The following is an 18,052-nucleotide window of genomic DNA, read 5'->3' as shown; positions in this document are numbered from 1 at the left end:
GTAAACTGCCACGATGAAATGTTAAAGATACGCAGAAATCATCGTGCTACAAACAGAGTGTAGTGAATAAAGCTTAATTTTGTTAATTTTATTTTTAAAAAAAGGAAGTTTGGGAGTGTTAAATACCTTTTACTGTTTTTAAACGCAGCACATTTCATTGTGTGAATGCAGTTCTAAAAACAGAGCTCATTATGAACACATCTCATGTTTCATTTGGTCAGGCTCATTCAGTAAAGGATAAATGACTCTGTCCCTTGGGGGAAGGGGGAGACAAACAGCACTGGGGAAGAAACGAAGAAGGAAAGAATTGCAAAAGAAATATTATGAGATGGAAAGCATCACGTTCACCGGAACGTGTAGCTTTCATCGTCGTACTCCAGCTCGTCCTCGTTGTCCTCTCCCAGCTGTCCGTATCGGAACTTCCTGTACACTGTGCCGTCCTGGCCCATGTAAACAATGTCCTCATCTTCATCATCGTCGTCATCATTGTCATCATCCTTGTTCCCTGAGCGACGTTCACTGAGGTCGACCAGCTGGGACTCCTGAAATCGGCCGCCAGAGGAGCCGGCTCTGCCGCCGTAAGAAGAAGCAGAGCTGTAGCCGCCTCCGTATCCCCACCGGAGCCCAGCTTTTCATAGCCGCGGGGAGGGATGTCTGAGCGCACGTTTTTCGAGCGGGAACGTCTGATGAGGATGACGACGGCGACCAGAACCAGCACCAGCAGGACGCAGGCTATAATGAAGACTGTCAGGTTACCTCTGGCATCCTCTTCCTCCTCATTCCTGAATGCCAAGTTGGTGCTGAGAATGCACTCACCTGGAAAGAAAGCAGAAGCTTAGACACTGATGCAAAAAGTAACTGTGGTGCCTGAACAGGAGCTTTAATGATAATAAAACTGAAAGGGCAGTCAACAGATTTTGTGCAGGAAGTGAAATTTCCTTGGAATGAAAAGTACCATGAATGTCTTTAGTGGCTTTTCAAAATCTGAAACAAAATGTGAAGTATGAAAGCTTTTGAAGGTGCTCCTGGTTTCCAAAAGTTAAAAAATGTGATATTCACTATGAACTTTTCTACAGTTTGAATCAAAGTGAAGCTCTGTTGGTTGACAACACTGGTGGAAAAAGGTTAACAAGCCCATCAGAAAATACCCTTCTCTGTAAAGAAAAGCCAAGGGAGAAGCTTGTATTTGTAAAACTTGGTTTCATGGGAAGAAAAAACAATACTAGAGGGGAAAAAATGCAGTTTTAAGTGAGTTAAATAATATTTTAGGCCACATTTGGAGTAAATTATGCCCCACTCTTTTGCTTATAACTGCAGCAACAAAGGATTGAATTTACTACCAATCTGTCTCACTCAGAGTCTTGGCTACATTCATATTTGGAGCTACCTGCCATGCCAGAATTACAGAAAATATAATGTTACTGAAATAACTTCATAAGACTCATAGTCATAGCTGGTCTACTAAATTATCAGCAGAAAATACTATTTCTGTTTCAGCAGGGTTAAAGGTAATGGTTCAATTAAATGCAGGTTTTACAGTTAAATCCACAATTATTTCCAAGAAAATCATGTTCACAACATCTAAGCTAATCAAGAACACTCTGGGAGGTAGGCATAACAGAGGTTTTACAACAAGGTGGAAACAACTGGTTACACTCAAGAACAAAAAGGCCAGTTTAGACATCTAAAAGAGGCAACAAAATCTGGAGAAGGAGAGAAACAGCTTATGATCCAAAGCATATGACATTACCTGTCAACGGAAAAATTATGGCATGGGCATGTTTGGCTGCCAGTGGGAACGGGCCACTAGTGTTTATAAGTGATCAGGCAATCAGGATGAATTGTGAAGTGTACAGGGCTGTAGTCTCTGATTCAGGCAAGTGCTACAAAACTGATCGGGCAGTGCTTCTCAGCGCAACTAGATAATGAACCAAAGCATATTGCAAAAGCAACCCAAGAGTTTCTCAAAGCAACAAAATGGGATATTCTTCAATGAGCAAAACACTGATCTGATCTCAGTCCAAGCTTTTCAGTTATTAAACACACAACTGAAGGCAGAGAGACACACAATTAAGAAGCAAATGCAGTGAAGGTCTGGTAGAGCATTTCAAGGGAGGAAATGCAGTATTTGGTGACGTCCACAGGTTCTAGACTTCAGGTAGCCAGCAACTATGAAGGATTTCCATCCAAGTATTAAAAATAAAATGTAAAATTATATTCTCTCATTTAAGTAATTTTGAACCTCTTAAAATCTGAACACAAAGACTTTGTACAAAAATTACACAGTTAGTGCAAACTTTTTCTTTTTAACCTTGAATTAAAGCTAAAAAAGCAGCTGAAAGTCTGAACTCTGACCACACTGAGCTTTTTTTGTGAAATTACAAATAAATGTGTCTTTTATTGACCTAATAGGAATATAAGCAGAGGAAAAAACAACTCTACAACCAACAGCTCCTCTTACTTCCCAACTAAATAAAATAGCAACTCAGTTGCATTATGGGAAAGGTGTCCAACCTTTAACTGATCATTTCAAACCTGAGGATCTGAGGTTGTTATTTTAGGATCTCTCTTTTCTTGGGGGACATTTTTTAGACCGAGACATCAATCAACTGCTGTAATTTCAAAAAAAATAATTAAAAGATTGATCACTAATGAAAAATATAATTAACCACAACCTTTACTCGACAAGTGATGTGATAAGTTTAATCTAAAGATCATCCCTCCCTACCTGTAAGACTTTATTAGTTTAACTCTTTCCCTCAAGATGACCCCCAAATATATATCAATAATGACCATTAGAATAGTAGAATAGGGTTTTTCCTCAGTAGGCTGTGTAGGAAGAGATCATCCTCACTAACTTGCAAGGGAGGAAAGAGTTACGGAAGAAACTTACAACCTGGAAACAATAATAACTCTCAAGATTCTCTGCCACGTCTTTTCAGCATTAAGACAGAAGTTCAGCTTACCCCGTGTCTCTGTGCAGTTACAACAGTCTTGCTGCTGTGTTTTGGTGTCTTCCTCCTCATCTTCGTGGTGGCAACAAAGTAGACAGCGCCCTCCAGCCTCTAAAATAGCCTGAGCAGGACACACGGTGCAGTTGGACGGACCGGGTCCCCGACACTCCAGACAGGAACTATCGCAGTCTTCACACGAGTGGCTTGAACCCTGATGAAGGACAGGGGTGACTCAGAGCTACAGCATTTTTGCATCATAACTACTGATTCTTTGCTTCCAAAAGTTTTTTTAAAATGCTGAATAAAAGTGCAACCAGCCTCTCAGCACAGTCAATTAACATTCATCTACCTGTCCAACAATTTCAATCAGCAGCCTCACAGCACGAGCTGCGAGGTTTATTTAGAAATTGTGACACAGTAATAATTTTCGCTGTGATGTTTGAGATTTCTCCTGGTGCAGTAATAAACCAGTCTGAATTACATTATGTGATACCTGGGGCCAAAACATTCAAAGTAATTATTTTGCTGAACGACATGTACTCGTATTTTTTAATTTTTTAATGAAAAGTTAATATTTGTGAAATTAAAAATGCTGGTACCTTTATTATGGGATGCTGGCCTTTATCGCATATGGACTCACACCTGCCATATGACAGCAGGTAACCAGGGTAGCATGAGTCACAGGACTCGGGAAGTTTTCCTGTAGGTACATGACAATGTAAAGGGTTAGTCTGATGATTTTCTGTGTTTTTATTACTGTCAAAAAATCCTTAAAATGCTGTAAATGCTGTGTCAAAATGCAAACTTTTAATATCACCAGCCACCTTCTTTAATTTCACTTAAAGACAAACAGTTCAAATGTTTGCATTATTCTTTTAAAGACAATTTAATCAAGGTATTTAAGGTTGAAGCAGCAGAAACTGCACTCACAGTGGTGTAAAAAGGGTTTGCCCCCTTCCCCCAGGAAGGGGAAAGAAAATCCAGACCCAACCAAACAAGGAGTTCAATTTCAATTTCTCTAGCCACACCCAGGCCTGATTACTGCCACACCTGTTTTCATCAAGAAATCACTAAAATAGGACCTGCCTGACAAAGTGGAGTAGCTCAAAAGATTCTCAAAAGCCAGACATCATGCTGCGATCCAAGGGGGATGATGTTTGGCTGGCCCACCAAAATCACTCCAAGAGCACAGCAACAAGTCATTCAAGAGGTCACAAAAGATCCCAGAACAACATCTACAGAACTGCAGGCCTCACATGACTAAGATCAGGGTTCATGGCTCCATCATTAGAAAGAGACTGGGCAAAAATGGCGTGCACTGCACAGTTCATAGACAAAAACCACTACTGAGCAAAAGGAATATAAGGGATTGTCTCTGTTGTGCCAGAAAACATCTTGATGATCCCCAAGACTTTTGGGAAAATACTCTGTGGACCGACAAGATAAAAGTTGAACTTTTTGGAAGGTGTGTGTCCCATTCAAGTGGGGACTTGCTATGGCATGACTTTAAAAAACCCTGCTCGAAAACCCTCCAGTGTGGCTGAATTACGACAATTCTGCAAAGATGAGTGCACAAAAATGCCCGCACATTGCTGTAAAACACTCAGTTATTGCAAACGCTTGATTGTAGTTGTTGCTGCTAAGGGTGGCGCAACCAGTTATTAGGAGTTATTAGGTTTAAGGTTAGTCACTTTTCTCACAGGTCTATGTAGGTTTGGAATGTTTCCCTTAATAATAAACACCTTATTTGTTAACTGCATTTTGTGTGTCTTTGTCTAATATTTACATTTTTTTGATCTTAACAAACATTAAAACAATCAGGAAGGGGGCAGACACTTTTTCACACCACTGTAACTGAATGGCTGCTGATGGCTGGCTTCTTCAAAAATGAGAGAGATTCTCATGGACGCTCCTGTTAAGAAGCCCTTTTAGTACTTTACAGTGTTAAAAAGCATGTTTACAAATTGGTACAAAAATGTTTTTGGCCTCTGTCTTTCACAGCTGTGAGGTGTGTGAGCAGAGTGTGATTTGCATGGTGGGAGTATAAAAAAAATATAAAAATTCCTCCCCCCCCTTCTGATTTTAGTGCTGCATCTTGAAACTGCCTACAGCGCAAAAAACAATCAAATCAGAAACTGACTTTCACTCTCAGCAGTCGTGTTCCTGTGACAGAAAAGATGACACAGCGTAGGGGGAACGATTGGAGCCATTTCTGAGCCAAGCAACTTTTCAGTAAGCTGCCAAGCACTGAGTGAAAACTACCATTAACAAAATAAAAAAGAAATGATTCGGAGTGTCATGTTTTACAGGAGACTCACCCCCCCCCAAAGAAAAAAAAACCCTACTACAGCTTCTTATTGAAAATGCTACACTGCAGCTATGCACCAAGGCTGGATGATTCATTCATTAAAAGTTAAAACTTTGGTCCATGACGTTGTGAGAATTTTTCACCCTCAAACTCACGAGGGTTAATTATGGCACTTTAAACTGTTTATAACAGGGATGTCAAAATAGTTTTTCATTGTCGGCCACATACAGCCCACTCTGATGTTAAGGAGACTGGACCAGTGAAGCTCTCCTTTCTGTCAGTGTAAAGAAGAAGTATATATTTAATCCCTGAGAGAGCATCATTTAAACTGTGTAGTCATTTAATTGCAATCAAAGCTGCTAAGCCTATGACAATACAGTTAAAAGTCCAAAATTTATACCTTCCGTTACATTTTCCAAAGCCAGTCAGTGGCTGGATTAGAGTCTTTGCCTGGCTGATTCTGCCACCTGGGCCTTATTTTTGACACACGTACACTAACTGCAGTAGTAAATAATTCATAGTTTAACAGGCTTCATAGTATATATGGCAACACTGGTTTCTTTACATCTTTTTACTTTATTTTTTCACATCTCACTCATTAAAAGTGATATATGATATCTAACATTTTTAGACCGCTAATTACTCCTCACCTTTGCTTATTGAAGTAGAGCTCTCAACTTTTTTTTTCCTGGGGCTGGTGTCCTCTGTTGCATTTTAATGAAATTAAGTGACAAATACCATCACTTCCTGTGTAGTTAATTGTACTATTAACAGGAAGTCTGTACTTTAGTTGTGGTGAAGGAAATTCTAACATTTTATTTGTAGTCAGATTAAAAAGCAGGTGTCTGTGTCTGTGGTGGCTTTACATCTTTAATGTACAGTCTGTGATCTACAGTACTATACATCTGTCTGTAACATTTTTAATGTTACTGTCATCAGAGCTCAAGGTCTCCAATGATTATACAGCTATAGACATGGAGAAAAAAATAGTATAATCAAAATATTATAATGTGTGTGAGTGTGTATGCAATACATGAAGCTTTTCCTGACTCTTGTACCTGAGCAGGTTCTGCAGCTGGCGTGGCAGTGCTCGCAGGTCCTGTGCACAGTGTCGTGGTAGTATCCTTGAGGGCATGAGGGGAGACAACGGCCTTCTTTCCGCAAGTAAATGAGGCCCGGAGCGCAGCTCAGGCAGCCGTTCTCCTCATCGCTAATACACTCACCACAACTGGGGTCACACTTTTCACACATTCTTGAGGCAGTGTTTCCATAGTGACTAGCAGATGGACAGATGGTCAAAAGTTATCACAGACTGCATTCAATTAAAAGAAATGAGATTAGAGCTTTGTTATTCCTCAAAGGAAATATCTTTACTCAGATTCACATTTAGCCATAGACATCTATAAATACTAACGTAATAGAGAAGAAAAAGAAAACAAATATTACTCTTGTATTGCTAGGCAATGCTGCGTTGTCTGTATGCTGGTCTGTACAGTCTTTATATCCTGTTTGTGTTTTCTGAGTGAGTATTTAGCTGCATATCAGTTTAACGGTACATTAATTTGACTCCTAATCACCGCCTACCCCCTCAAAAATAAAGTATTATTAGCCTTTTATAGGCTATTTAAATGTCTGACCAAATTAGCTTGTACCTCCATATTGCACCCTGTCCATGTAATTAAAGAGCAACGGTTCAGTGTCTATAACCTATTTGTGCGAATATGCTGATCTTTTCGTTAACGGCTACACTGTCTAACCGCATTTAATGTGATAATATGATGGATGAGCAGCAGAAGGACGGGGGGCAGGTTAAACTACCTGTGCTGGCAGGTCTCCACGCATTCTTTGCCCTCCCGAAATAGGTGGGCTTTGCATGTGAGGCACTCGTGGTTGTGCTTTCCAACACAGGACTGACAGGAAGCGTGGCAGGGTTCGCATTTCTGCCCAGACTGCTGCTCGTAGTAGCCTGTTGGGCATTGATCCACACAGGTGCCATCTGTACCAACAAACACACATGATCACGGGGGCTAAGCAAACATCACAGATGCCTGACAAGCTTTCCAGGACACACAGCCTTGAGAGAAGTCCCTAGCTCTACCGAAAAAAGACGGAAAAAAAAAAGAGCTTGACTCACTGAGCAGGAGATGTCTTGGGTTGCAGCTCAGGCAGTGGGTTTTGCCAGGACCTGAACACCTGTAGCAGTATTTGTGACACGGATGGCATTCCCCGTGCTGGTCTATGTACTGGTGAGGCGAGCACTTATTGGCTGATGGAACGCACTGGCTGTTGCCATCCAGCATCTGACCCTCTCTACAGCTGGTGCAGGAGCTAGCATGAGGTCCAAAGCACGTGAGACATGACGCATCGCAGTCTGGAAACAGAATTAGGAAGTAATTCAGTAGGATAGTATCAACGTTTCATCTCGACTTGATATCTATATAATATTTAATATAGTTTAAAAAAAAAACATGCCTGGACTAAGTGCCAACATACGTTTTACGAGTAAAAGTCCTGCAGTGACAATGTTATATAATGTTTTACTTAAGCGTGTCTTTCCAGACTGAGACAAATCTGAAAAGGTTCCCCACCTCAGAATCAGATTATTTTTTTGTACAATAACCTTATTTTAACCTTATTTAAAATTATATCATACATACATTAGGCCATGTATAGTGCTATATACATATATACACACACACACACACACATATATATACTGTATATATGTACATATATATACATATACACAATACTGTAAATATTTTCTAAAATACAAGACCTTAGGAACTGAGGCTGGGACGGAATATGTGGATTTTTATGTCTTTTTTTCAATACTTCTGAGACCTCATAACATCTTAAGCACAAGAGACAGCAATATGAAATTTTGTAATTTCCTTATTACTATGTTGTTCTATTAGGTTGTTTTAATACCTCTCTAAGAAGCCTTGAGTTGATTAAAAAAGGCTACACTGAGAGTGCTAACAGGAACTAGAATATTTCTTTCATATTAAACACCTCAAATTTTCCCAGCGGAGCAGTTTGCTCTCAAAGTGCAGTCTTACTTGGGGTCATGGAGTCTCCAAAAAAACAAGAGCCATCAGCTCTCAAACCCTTCTGCAAATCACTAAATCACAACAGCAATCACCTCCAGGAGCTTTATGTTATGAGGTAAAGACCTTATAATAACAGAGAGAAAACCCCAACAATCAGATGACCTCCTATGAACAAGGAGTTAGTGGTGACAGTGGGAAAGATAAACTCCCTTTTAACAGGAAGAAACCTCAGAACCAGGCTCAGGGAGGGGCAGCCATCTGCAGAGGCAGAAGAAGCTTGAAGCTTGGGTTTGGGAGACAAATACGCTCTCTCTCTTTTTAAATTATGACTAAAACGTTGCTTTTTTGGTTATTTATCTTTTGATAAAGCTTATAGTTATAGATCAGGTGACCCTGAACCATCCTTGAGTCTTCTCTCCTCATCTATTTGCATGCCACTGTTCTTTGTTTTTATCTCTTGTGAAGTTCTGCTTCAGTCTGTTTGTTGTTTATCATCTCTCTGTGCTTTTCTCTCCTCTCTTCCCTTTCCCCTTACCCCCCTCCCCCTCCAGCCGGTCACAGCAGATGGCCACCCTCCCACCCTGAGCCTGGTTCTGCTGGAGGTTTCTTCCCTTTAAAGGGACTTTTTTTTTGGTTTTGTTTTTCGCCCGTCTGCCACCAATTGCTTGCTGAAGGGGGGATTATTGGATCATTGGGTTTCTATCTATAACGTTGTTATCTCTATACTTAAAATACAGAGTGCCTTCAGATGACTAATGTCATTTAAGCTGATCTGGTGCTCTGTACATTTAATTAAATTGAATGGTTTCCACCGATTTGCTTCTCAAGCTACAGGATGACCCTTGAAAACATTTTCTGCAACAAAATTAAACTCTGTCCATTTCACTACACAGCAGACATAGGTACATGCAAGTGGATGCATTTCCGTTGGCAGCTACTTTAAGTAGCAACAAAAGAGGGCATCGCCTACAACATTTTTGCACTTCTGTGTTTTTGAATAGCAAAATCAGAGCGGTGTGTCTTTCTCGAGGGAACTGTCTTTGGCATCTCTCTGCTGTTTTCAAGGTTTGACAGCTGCCTGTTAACCATCTCAGAAGCGCTGCTATTTCAGTCGGGAAACACGCTCAGGCATAGTAGAGAATATAATTGAGAAAATGTATGAAGGGCGCTCTACAGGACAGAAAACACAGCATCAACTTCAGGAGCGATGGGGCTGTCTTTGTCATGCTGTGAACGACTGACAGTCACAGTGTACAAGAAGAAATAAATACATAAAGGGGCACGACTTTATGCTGCTGAGGGGAGTCGATCAAATCAAATCAGTCCTGCTCACAAAAAACAAGACAGATGATTTGTGTTTTCTGCTGTGTGATAAATGTCGTACCTTTACAGTCTCCTGTTATACCATCCAAATAGGTATGGGAGGGACACGCTCCAAGACACGCCCCGTTGTGCAGGGTGGCCTCTGCGTCCGTGCAGGCGTCACAGTCGTTGCTGTTTGGACCGTCGCACAAAGCGCAGTCCGGGTGGCACTGCAAACACCTGCCTTGCTCTTTGTCCTCAAAGAACCTCTCCGGACAGTCTAGCACGCACAGGCCCTCGTGGAGAAAGTGATACTCCTCACAGCCTGTGCCAAGAACACCTCATAAATGCAGGAAGGATTTACTGCATGTATAAGAATCAGAGCCTTGTCGTCAGTGCTGGATGTACTTCAAGTTAAAATTTAACAGATTTTTTTTCCAACGTGAAGACAAGCAAATCGGCGGCTGTTATTCATCAGACAAAGATCAGTGTTATCAGCCATGGTTTTGACTTCTTTGGCTTATTTGTTGAGGTTTGGTCCGTATTCAACTGATTCTCCCGTTTCTAAGTGTTCATGTTTTGCCCGTGTTTCCTTATCTTTGTCTAGTTTAGCTTTGTTTATGTGCGTTTTGTGTATCAAGGCTCAGGTTGGTTACACCTGTGTTCATTATTTGTACCTATTCTCTGGGTATTTATAGCCCCGCCTCTCCCTCGGTCTCATCAGTCTGTTGGCTGCTTCTATTTTTGCACATGAGGCGTGGCACAGCTGGAATACACAAACCAGGGTCTGATGAGGACACTGCACCCACTAGTCCTTTGTGTTCACAACTCGTTTTAGCCTTTCAGGGTGATCAAATGTGCGATCCAATGTCTGCCCTTCAACATTTGAGTGTTTTATGATGAAATAATTTTAAAAAGGTACATCTTGTGACATTGTGCTGTGCTGTAAATTCCATTTAAAGTAGAACTGTGTTGTCATGAACCCTGTTCATTAAGCAGGAGGCTTTAACAAAACAATAGAAAGATGATGCAGCTGTGTCACGTGTCAAGATTAATTGATCACTTTAAAATGATGGCTCTGACGCAAGGATGTCTCTCCTCGTGTCTCTTCCTCTCCTCCCAAATCTCTGTGAGGAGCACGAGGAGAGGAGGTGAGGAAACTGAGAAACGAGAAGAAGGCATCCACAAACACACAGAGCCTAAACCTTGTACACGTTGGCCTTAGAAAATTTGTTTGAAAGGGTTCAAGTAAGCTTATTGTGTGCTTGAATTATTATTTTCATATTTATTTCTGACACGAGTTTAACACATCTGGGAGCAAGTCTAATTCTATCAGCCTTATTCTGTCAGGGTTGCCGCTGATGGGGTTACAGCTTTTAAGTGACACAGTCGGCATTGTTTGCCACCTTTCTTTCCTGGCATTTAATTGGCATTATAGAGCGAGATTCCTGCCTCGCTTACTGACAGCAGCACACGAAAAAGACACACATTCATAGAGCTCTTAAAAAAAGAGAGAGAAAAAAAAATCAAACATACCGTACAGTGCTATTCCTCACTCACATACTGCTGCTTTGGCTGCAGCCAGTGTGTGGCTTTTAATTTAGGTCTTTTGCTTACTGCCAACAGACTTTGTCCGTGGTTTGCGACTGGTCGTGCTAGCGACACTGCCTTCTTCATGCGCACGAGCTGTGCATGAGCTCACAGCCAGACTGGTGCAATGGCTGAGCTGGATTGCTGGTGTTAGGGTAAGTGACACTCTGAGTTTGCTAATTTTTTTGATACAAACCATTATTCATTTGGAGTCATATTTCTGATCATCAGCTGATTAAAAGTGCAATGTACCCACATTTTTACCTCTGTTTTTGGTCTCCACCATCTACTGAGTTCAGTTCTGAACAGATAACTAAGCTACTTTGTTATTTAGTCAACTTTGGGGGGACTTGGTGAAATCGAAACAGCTGAACAACAGCTATAAAACTCTATAAAGTTGCATTTGAAAAAAAGACAATGTTGATGTATTTAATGAAGGAATTGAATTAAGTAATGATTGTTTGTCTGAGAGGTGACACAAAAACTACCTTCTATCTTCTATAAAATCAAAGGTTTTGGCAGTTGGTCTGGAGCACTCAGATGTGTGTTAACACATGACAAGCAGGAAAGTCTACAGCAACAAAAATGACCTTAGAGAAGCAATTGTTGCTGCCCATCATTCAGGGAAGGGTTGTAAAGCCCTTTCCAAATAACTTCAAGTGCATCACTCTGCAGCGAGAAGGATCATTCACAAATGGAAAAAAAAACATTCAACACAGTTGCCAATCCTCCCAGGAGTGGATGCTGCAGCAAATTCACCCCAAGGTCAGACTGTGCAACACTCAGACAAAATACAAAAGAACTTGATAGGCCATGCAACAGGACAATGATCCCAAGCACAGCGTCACATCTACAAAAAGTGACTGAAAAGGATGAGAATATAAAGCACCTTGAGCTATATAAGTAAAACTGAATTGGATCCCGGCGTTGCAATAGTTCAGCCAAAAACCACATCTCAACTGAAATTGTGAGACAGAAACATAAACAAACCGTAATGAATGAAAGCAACAATGTAATGTAAATTTCTCCACAACAATGTGAGAGACTGATACAGTTATACGGAAAATTATTTACTGTTTATTATGAAGTTTTTAAAAATTATGCCCCGATAAATAAAGCATTAAAACTTAAAGGTGGTGCACTTTCTTTTTCATGTGATTGTACAACTCAACCTGGGGGAAACATGACGATGTGTTTGAAATTGTACTGCTGTCCAATAGTTATTTTAAGTATTTAACTAAAAATCCGAAATGGCAACCCCACAGTAATGCTTTAGGAAAAAATAAATGCTTATAGTTATAAAGAATATGCTGTACAGGAAGCATGCATAATGCTTGCTGTGTTGTAATGCTGCTGGTAATCATATGGAGTCAGTCATGCATGCAGACTAAAGAATACTAAAAGCACAGAAAGAGCTAAAAGTGGAAGACTGAAAAAGCTCTTACAGCTGAATTTGTCATAGTTTGCATTGCATTTCTGTACCTGTGCAAACGCCGAGTGGGTCGCACTCCTGGCAGGCTGAGGGGCAGGGTTGGCATTCTCTTTCCTGGACAGTGTGTGCTGGAGGACACTTGTCTACACATTGGTGCTTGTGTAGGAGAAGAGGTTCTTCACAGCTGAGGCAGTGGGTAGCATTCCTCGCACAGGATGCACAGCCAGGTGCACAGCTATGACAAACCTGGCCTGCAGGAAAGCCCCTATTGGAAGCAACAAAGAGCTTGATGGACAGGTAGAAAACGCAGGGCAGCACACTTAAAATATACTTTCCTTTAGGTTTGTATTTATTCTGTTATTCTTTGTTCTTGCTGCAAACCATGTATGAATAACATATACTGGTAAAGGAGGCCACTTAGCAAATAGTAAAAAAAGGTCACATGGTCAGAAAGTTTAAATGAAGCTCGATAGCTTGGAGCTTCAGCAAGATCAATATATGCTTCTGGCTTTAAGGACATAAAAAAATTAATAGAACATCAAGTATGAAATGTCAGAATCACAGGCATCTTCTGACATTTATTTTTGGCTCGCCAGAAGACGTGCCTCAAACATCTTGTGTGACATTTAGAAGATAGCAGCAATAGGATCGACCTCCTGACCTCACACACTCTTGAACACACTGCCCATCCTGCAGGAACAACTGAGCTTTGCGAGCGCTCTGGCAGCGGATGCAGTGCTGAGCGTCCACACACTGCAAACAACCTGCAGGGCACGCCTCGCACACACCGCTCAGCTGACTGGCAACGAAGCCCCCCGGACACTTTAACACACATGTTTGCTGCGTGGTCAAAAATCGCCCTGAAGGACAGATGACAAAAGATGAACGTCATCATTGTTAGCTCAGAGCTCAGACAGCAAGCTGCTGAGGTCTGAAACAGCATACAAACACTAAACCAGTGACAAACCTTTTGCACATTTTGTACACTGGTTCTTCTCCGGTCCAGAGCAGGACTCACAGGAAGGGTGGCAGTCCTCGCACTCCCCATCTGGAGGGCGACAACACTACGATCATCATAAAGTGTCATGTAACAACACAACACATAACAGACGCAAACTGACCCAGAACCAGGTGTATTTTGCTATTGTGACTGATAAACTTCATTCATGTACTGAAAGCATTTGTTAAAAAAATTACGTTTTAATCATTTGAAACCTCAGAGAATCGTTGCCAATCTTCTTATACCGGACACTTTATTATTTATTAGGGACACTCGCTAGTACTGGGCTGGACCCTTGACCAGCAACAATGCTCAAGCAGGCTATAGCATTTCTCAGTAATGAAGGTGAACTCAGTCTGGGACCAACAAGCATGACACATTCAAAGTGACTTAAATCAGCTTTCTTCCCCATTCTGATGCTCAGTTTGACCTTAAGCAGGTCATCTTGACCGTCTATATATGCCTAAATCCACCAAGTTGCAGATTTGATATCTGCTTTAATAAGCAGTTACAGATATCTAAACATGCACATATGTGTACAGCTACCAGTCTTGAGGCTGGTGAGGCTAACACTGTCCAAACTCTTAAAACATCTACAAAGAAGTTTTTATTCAATTCAACTGATTTTTTTGTAATGTCTGAACACTAAAAATGTCAAAATATTACCATTTACAGTCAGTGACTTCTACGATTCTCCTCACCACATTTGACGGAAACTTTTGTACCTTTTGACCGAGCCAGCAAATCTGTGTTCTGTGGTCAGTTTGTATGTTTAGTAATCTTTCATAGCTTCTACTTTTGACTGAAATGGCTCGATCACGACATGAATACTGAAACACGCTGAGGTGATAACAGTGAGGTTTGTTTGCAAAACATGCAGCTACAGTTCACACAAAGTGGGAAAAAACTAATTCCAACATAATCATGGCAAAACAGATTCAACAGATGATACATTACTCATCTGTCTAACTTATCTAAGCTATGGAAGACTTGTACCTAAAACGAGTACTCATTTGAAACTTAAATTGAGCTTTGTCACTGCTCAGATTTAAAGTTTCAGAATAACTTTATTCCCCGTGCTCGTTTTCAATCTTTGTATTAACCTATGCACTTTTCTCAGAGTTATTTAAGTTTCTAATAATTAAGATGTCTTGCCTCAAACTAATTACCATACATTGTTTAAGGTCTGTCAAACTAATTTGCGTAGGGAACAAAATGTTCAACGCACACAATCAATTATTTCTAATTCTGTGTCTGGCTGACATGCATTCTGTTTTGGGTACTTAAGTTGGCACAGAGTTCAGGGACAGTGGCACACAGACCAATTACCCTCCAAGATTTCTTTTCTGCTCCTGTGAAAGTGCCCAAATCCCCGATTCATTATGGGCAGACAGATGGATTAGTGGAATACAAGTATTAGTCTCACCGCTGAGAAAGGTCTTAATGGGACAGACCTCATGGTCAGACACACACTCTCCGTTTTCTAGCGCCTTTCCCTCCTCACACGACAGACAGTCCTCGTCCTCGGGGCCGCTACATGTCACACAGTCCGAGTGACACTCCTCGCAGTTATTGGAGTCTTCATCGCCGTAGAAACCATCCGGACATTCTGAAACGCACTTCCCCTCTGAGGAAAAAAAAAACGTAGCCTCTGATAAGTGCTTCATGTGATCCAGGTGGGCAGGCTCCACTTTACATTAAAGCAGCCTTCACCAGTTTCACACATCAGTTTAAAACGTTTAGAATTACTAAAATACTAAATTACCCAAACACAGTATTACTGTCTATTAACATATGAAAAAATAAGTCATTTGCATTGGTTTTTAATGATTGCTCTAATAAATGACTAACCATACTAACCATCTGTGAGTGTTTTTTCTAAGTACGAGAGAGAAAATATATTTTTACTGAAGACTGGGAGGACTGGGAGGACTGGTGAGGTCCAACTGGTCCTGGATTTTACATGTTGTCTCAAAGCTTTTCTTTCTTTTCTAGCTTCCAAAAAAATCTGGCCATAGGTGAGAATGGTTGTGTGTGTTTCTTTGTCAGCCCTGCAACAGATTGGTGACTTGTCCAGGGTGCACCCTGATCCTTGCCCTATGTCAGCTGGGATAGTCACCCTCCATCACACCCTTCATGGGCCTGAGCTGGATAAGTGGAAGAAAATGGATCTTCTTCATCTTCCAGCTGCTCCCTTTAGGAGTCACAGCAGATCATCTGCCTCCATGTTACACTCTCTCTGTCAGACCAACCATCTGCATATCCTCCATCACTATATCTATGAAATGGATGGATATGCCACTTTTATAAAATAATATTTCAGTTTTTGTTTGCTTATGCACTAACTGACCTATTCAGTTACTTGCCTATTGTATTTTCTATCTACATCTGCATTTATTTTCAGTTATAATGTATTTAATGGCACGCATCACAAAAATCCATCTACTCTCATGCTTTACTCTTAAAAAATGATTTCATGTGTCATTGCAAATAAAATGATGGCAGGGCCTCTATCCATGCTGATAACTTATAGCACTTCAATAACAAGATGTAAATAATCCTTTATAAACTTCAAAAATATTTATCCCCAAAATGCTGATGTAAGTAATTTCATTACATGAAGATTTTCCATATAATTCTGTTACATACTTACAATGTAAAAATGTTAAATTTAATGGAATCTGGTCTAATGAAATGTAAATGTAAATTGATTTGTATGCATTCAGTTTATACTGAGCATATTTTCCTGTATGATTAATTATTTGAATGAATAATGAATTTGATTTTATAGATTTTAGTTGCATTTTGTGCAAAATGATTGTTTCAGTGTGTATATGGGCGGAAAATATTCTTTGAGTGTAGCTTCACGTCTTACCCGACGGGGGCAAATTACCTAATAAGAAGAGGTCGCTCTCACACCAGTAGCACTCGTGTTCATCGCAGCTCACGCAGTTGTCGTCACACGGAACGCAGGTCATTTCTTCTTCTACGCTGTACGTCTTAGCCGGGCAGTTTTTGTAGCAGCCATCCTGGAAACTGACGACAAAAAGCAGCGGTTGATGTTTCCATCACACACAAGCATGAGCTCTACTCTCACTGCAAGCGGAGGTCTTTTGCATTAGCTCAGAGATTAAATGAAAGAGAAAAGTGAGCCCAGAGTGGCGAGATCACACACGGCGAGAGCGAGGCACACAGCCTTACTTGTAAAAGCCCTCAATGCAGGACAGACAATGCCTGGGGTTATCTGTCGAAAGCAGACCAAAAAAAAAAAAAATTCAGCTGCCTTTGTTTTTTTAAGAGGACCTACAGGGGCGGGGACACCTTCAACGTGGTCTGGGAGGAAAATTTGTTCTACTGTGGGCGGCATTCATTTGGGAAAACTTTACGGCTACTGGGTCGTGACTTACACAGGACACACTTCTTGCAGCCTTCCTCGCAGGTCATGCAGTCGTCATAATCTGGGTCTTCCACCTCACCTGAGAAAGGAGATAGAGGGCGGCGGGTGAGAGCACGAGGTCAGTGTGGACAGGTGTGAAACAACGCTACATCAACGTGCTACCTTGCTTACCTTCCCCACACTCCAGCTTAACACAGCGTCCATCAGAGACATAGTAGGAGGAGTTACACTTCAGGCAGTGGTTGGGGCCTGTGCAGAGTCGGCAGTGGTCTACACAGGGCTCGCAGGTCCTCTGCTTGGTGTGGTAGAAAGCCTCAGGACAGGCGTCCAGACACACGCCTTTATAGAGGTAACGCTCCACCTTAAACTTATCTGGAGAATAAACAGCAATTTCACTAGAAAACCACGTCTGTAGTTAGATTTGAGGCCATTTCTTTAAGAGAATGGTGAATGAACTAAGCGTTAATCGGTGGCTGGGGTTTGGGGAAGGCCTCAGTGAGGACTGCCTGCGGCTCACGGGGCCTCCACATGGATTCATGAAGAGTGTGAGAAACAATAAAGACACAGTCAGGGAGGGTGGGGCATGAAAATGAGGACGAACCCGTTTGTACACCTGTACATGGTGTGCACCATGCCTCTCATTTTATCACAGCTGGGATAGGCTCCAGCCTAAATGTCAAAGTTTTAGTGTAGCCCTTGGGGAATTTGTGGCTTTATTTTGACTAAATATCATTTTTCCTTCCTTTTCTTCTTTTTAATGTCTCAGCCAGGTTTCCATTCACATACTGCACACACCACGTCACACTTACCGAGCGCGACCTACTCATTTCGTACTCACCGGTGTCACAGCTAGTACAGTTGGCAGGCCCCGCGTCCACACACGCGGCGCAGGTGTGGTCGCACAGGTGACACCGGCCACCCGACTGGTACTTCCCACTGGCGCATCCCACCACACAGCGGCCCTCATCCAGAGCCCTGTAGCAGGCAACATCAACATCACAAAATCAACACATATG

The 18,052-nt window shown here is 41.4% G+C and overlaps 1 protein-coding gene across 1 annotated transcript in view; it reads right to left on the bottom strand.

Moving 5' to 3' along the window:
• Positions 1-344: 344 nt before the first annotated feature.
• The window catches only part of pcsk5a (proprotein convertase subtilisin/kexin type 5a), a 34,159-nt gene continuing 16,451 nt past the window's right edge, over positions 345-18,052 (bottom strand). Inside the window, exons 22-35 of the mRNA XM_025909304.1 lie at positions 17,875-18,011; positions 17,208-17,408; positions 17,047-17,115; positions 16,841-16,883; positions 16,515-16,675; positions 15,066-15,266; positions 9,700-9,942; positions 7,397-7,633; positions 7,081-7,258; positions 6,321-6,538; positions 3,554-3,654; positions 2,967-3,165; positions 682-816; positions 345-628 (exon numbers count right to left, since the gene is read on the bottom strand). Of these exons, the coding sequence (XP_025765089.1) occupies positions 345-628; positions 682-816; positions 2,967-3,165; positions 3,554-3,654; positions 6,321-6,538; positions 7,081-7,258; positions 7,397-7,633; positions 9,700-9,942; positions 15,066-15,266; positions 16,515-16,675; positions 16,841-16,883; positions 17,047-17,115; positions 17,208-17,408; positions 17,875-18,011 (2,407 nt within the window). The remainder of the gene's footprint in view (positions 629-681; positions 817-2,966; positions 3,166-3,553; positions 3,655-6,320; positions 6,539-7,080; positions 7,259-7,396; positions 7,634-9,699; positions 9,943-15,065; positions 15,267-16,514; positions 16,676-16,840; positions 16,884-17,046; positions 17,116-17,207; positions 17,409-17,874; positions 18,012-18,052) is intronic.

Source organism: Oreochromis niloticus, linkage group LG7, assembly GCF_001858045.2.
Source record: "Oreochromis niloticus isolate F11D_XX linkage group LG7, O_niloticus_UMD_NMBU, whole genome shotgun sequence".
NCBI lineage: Eukaryota > Metazoa > Chordata > Actinopteri > Cichliformes > Cichlidae > Oreochromis > Oreochromis niloticus.
Note: the sequence above shows the minus strand (reverse complement) of the source record. Positions and strands in the feature narration are given on the sequence as shown.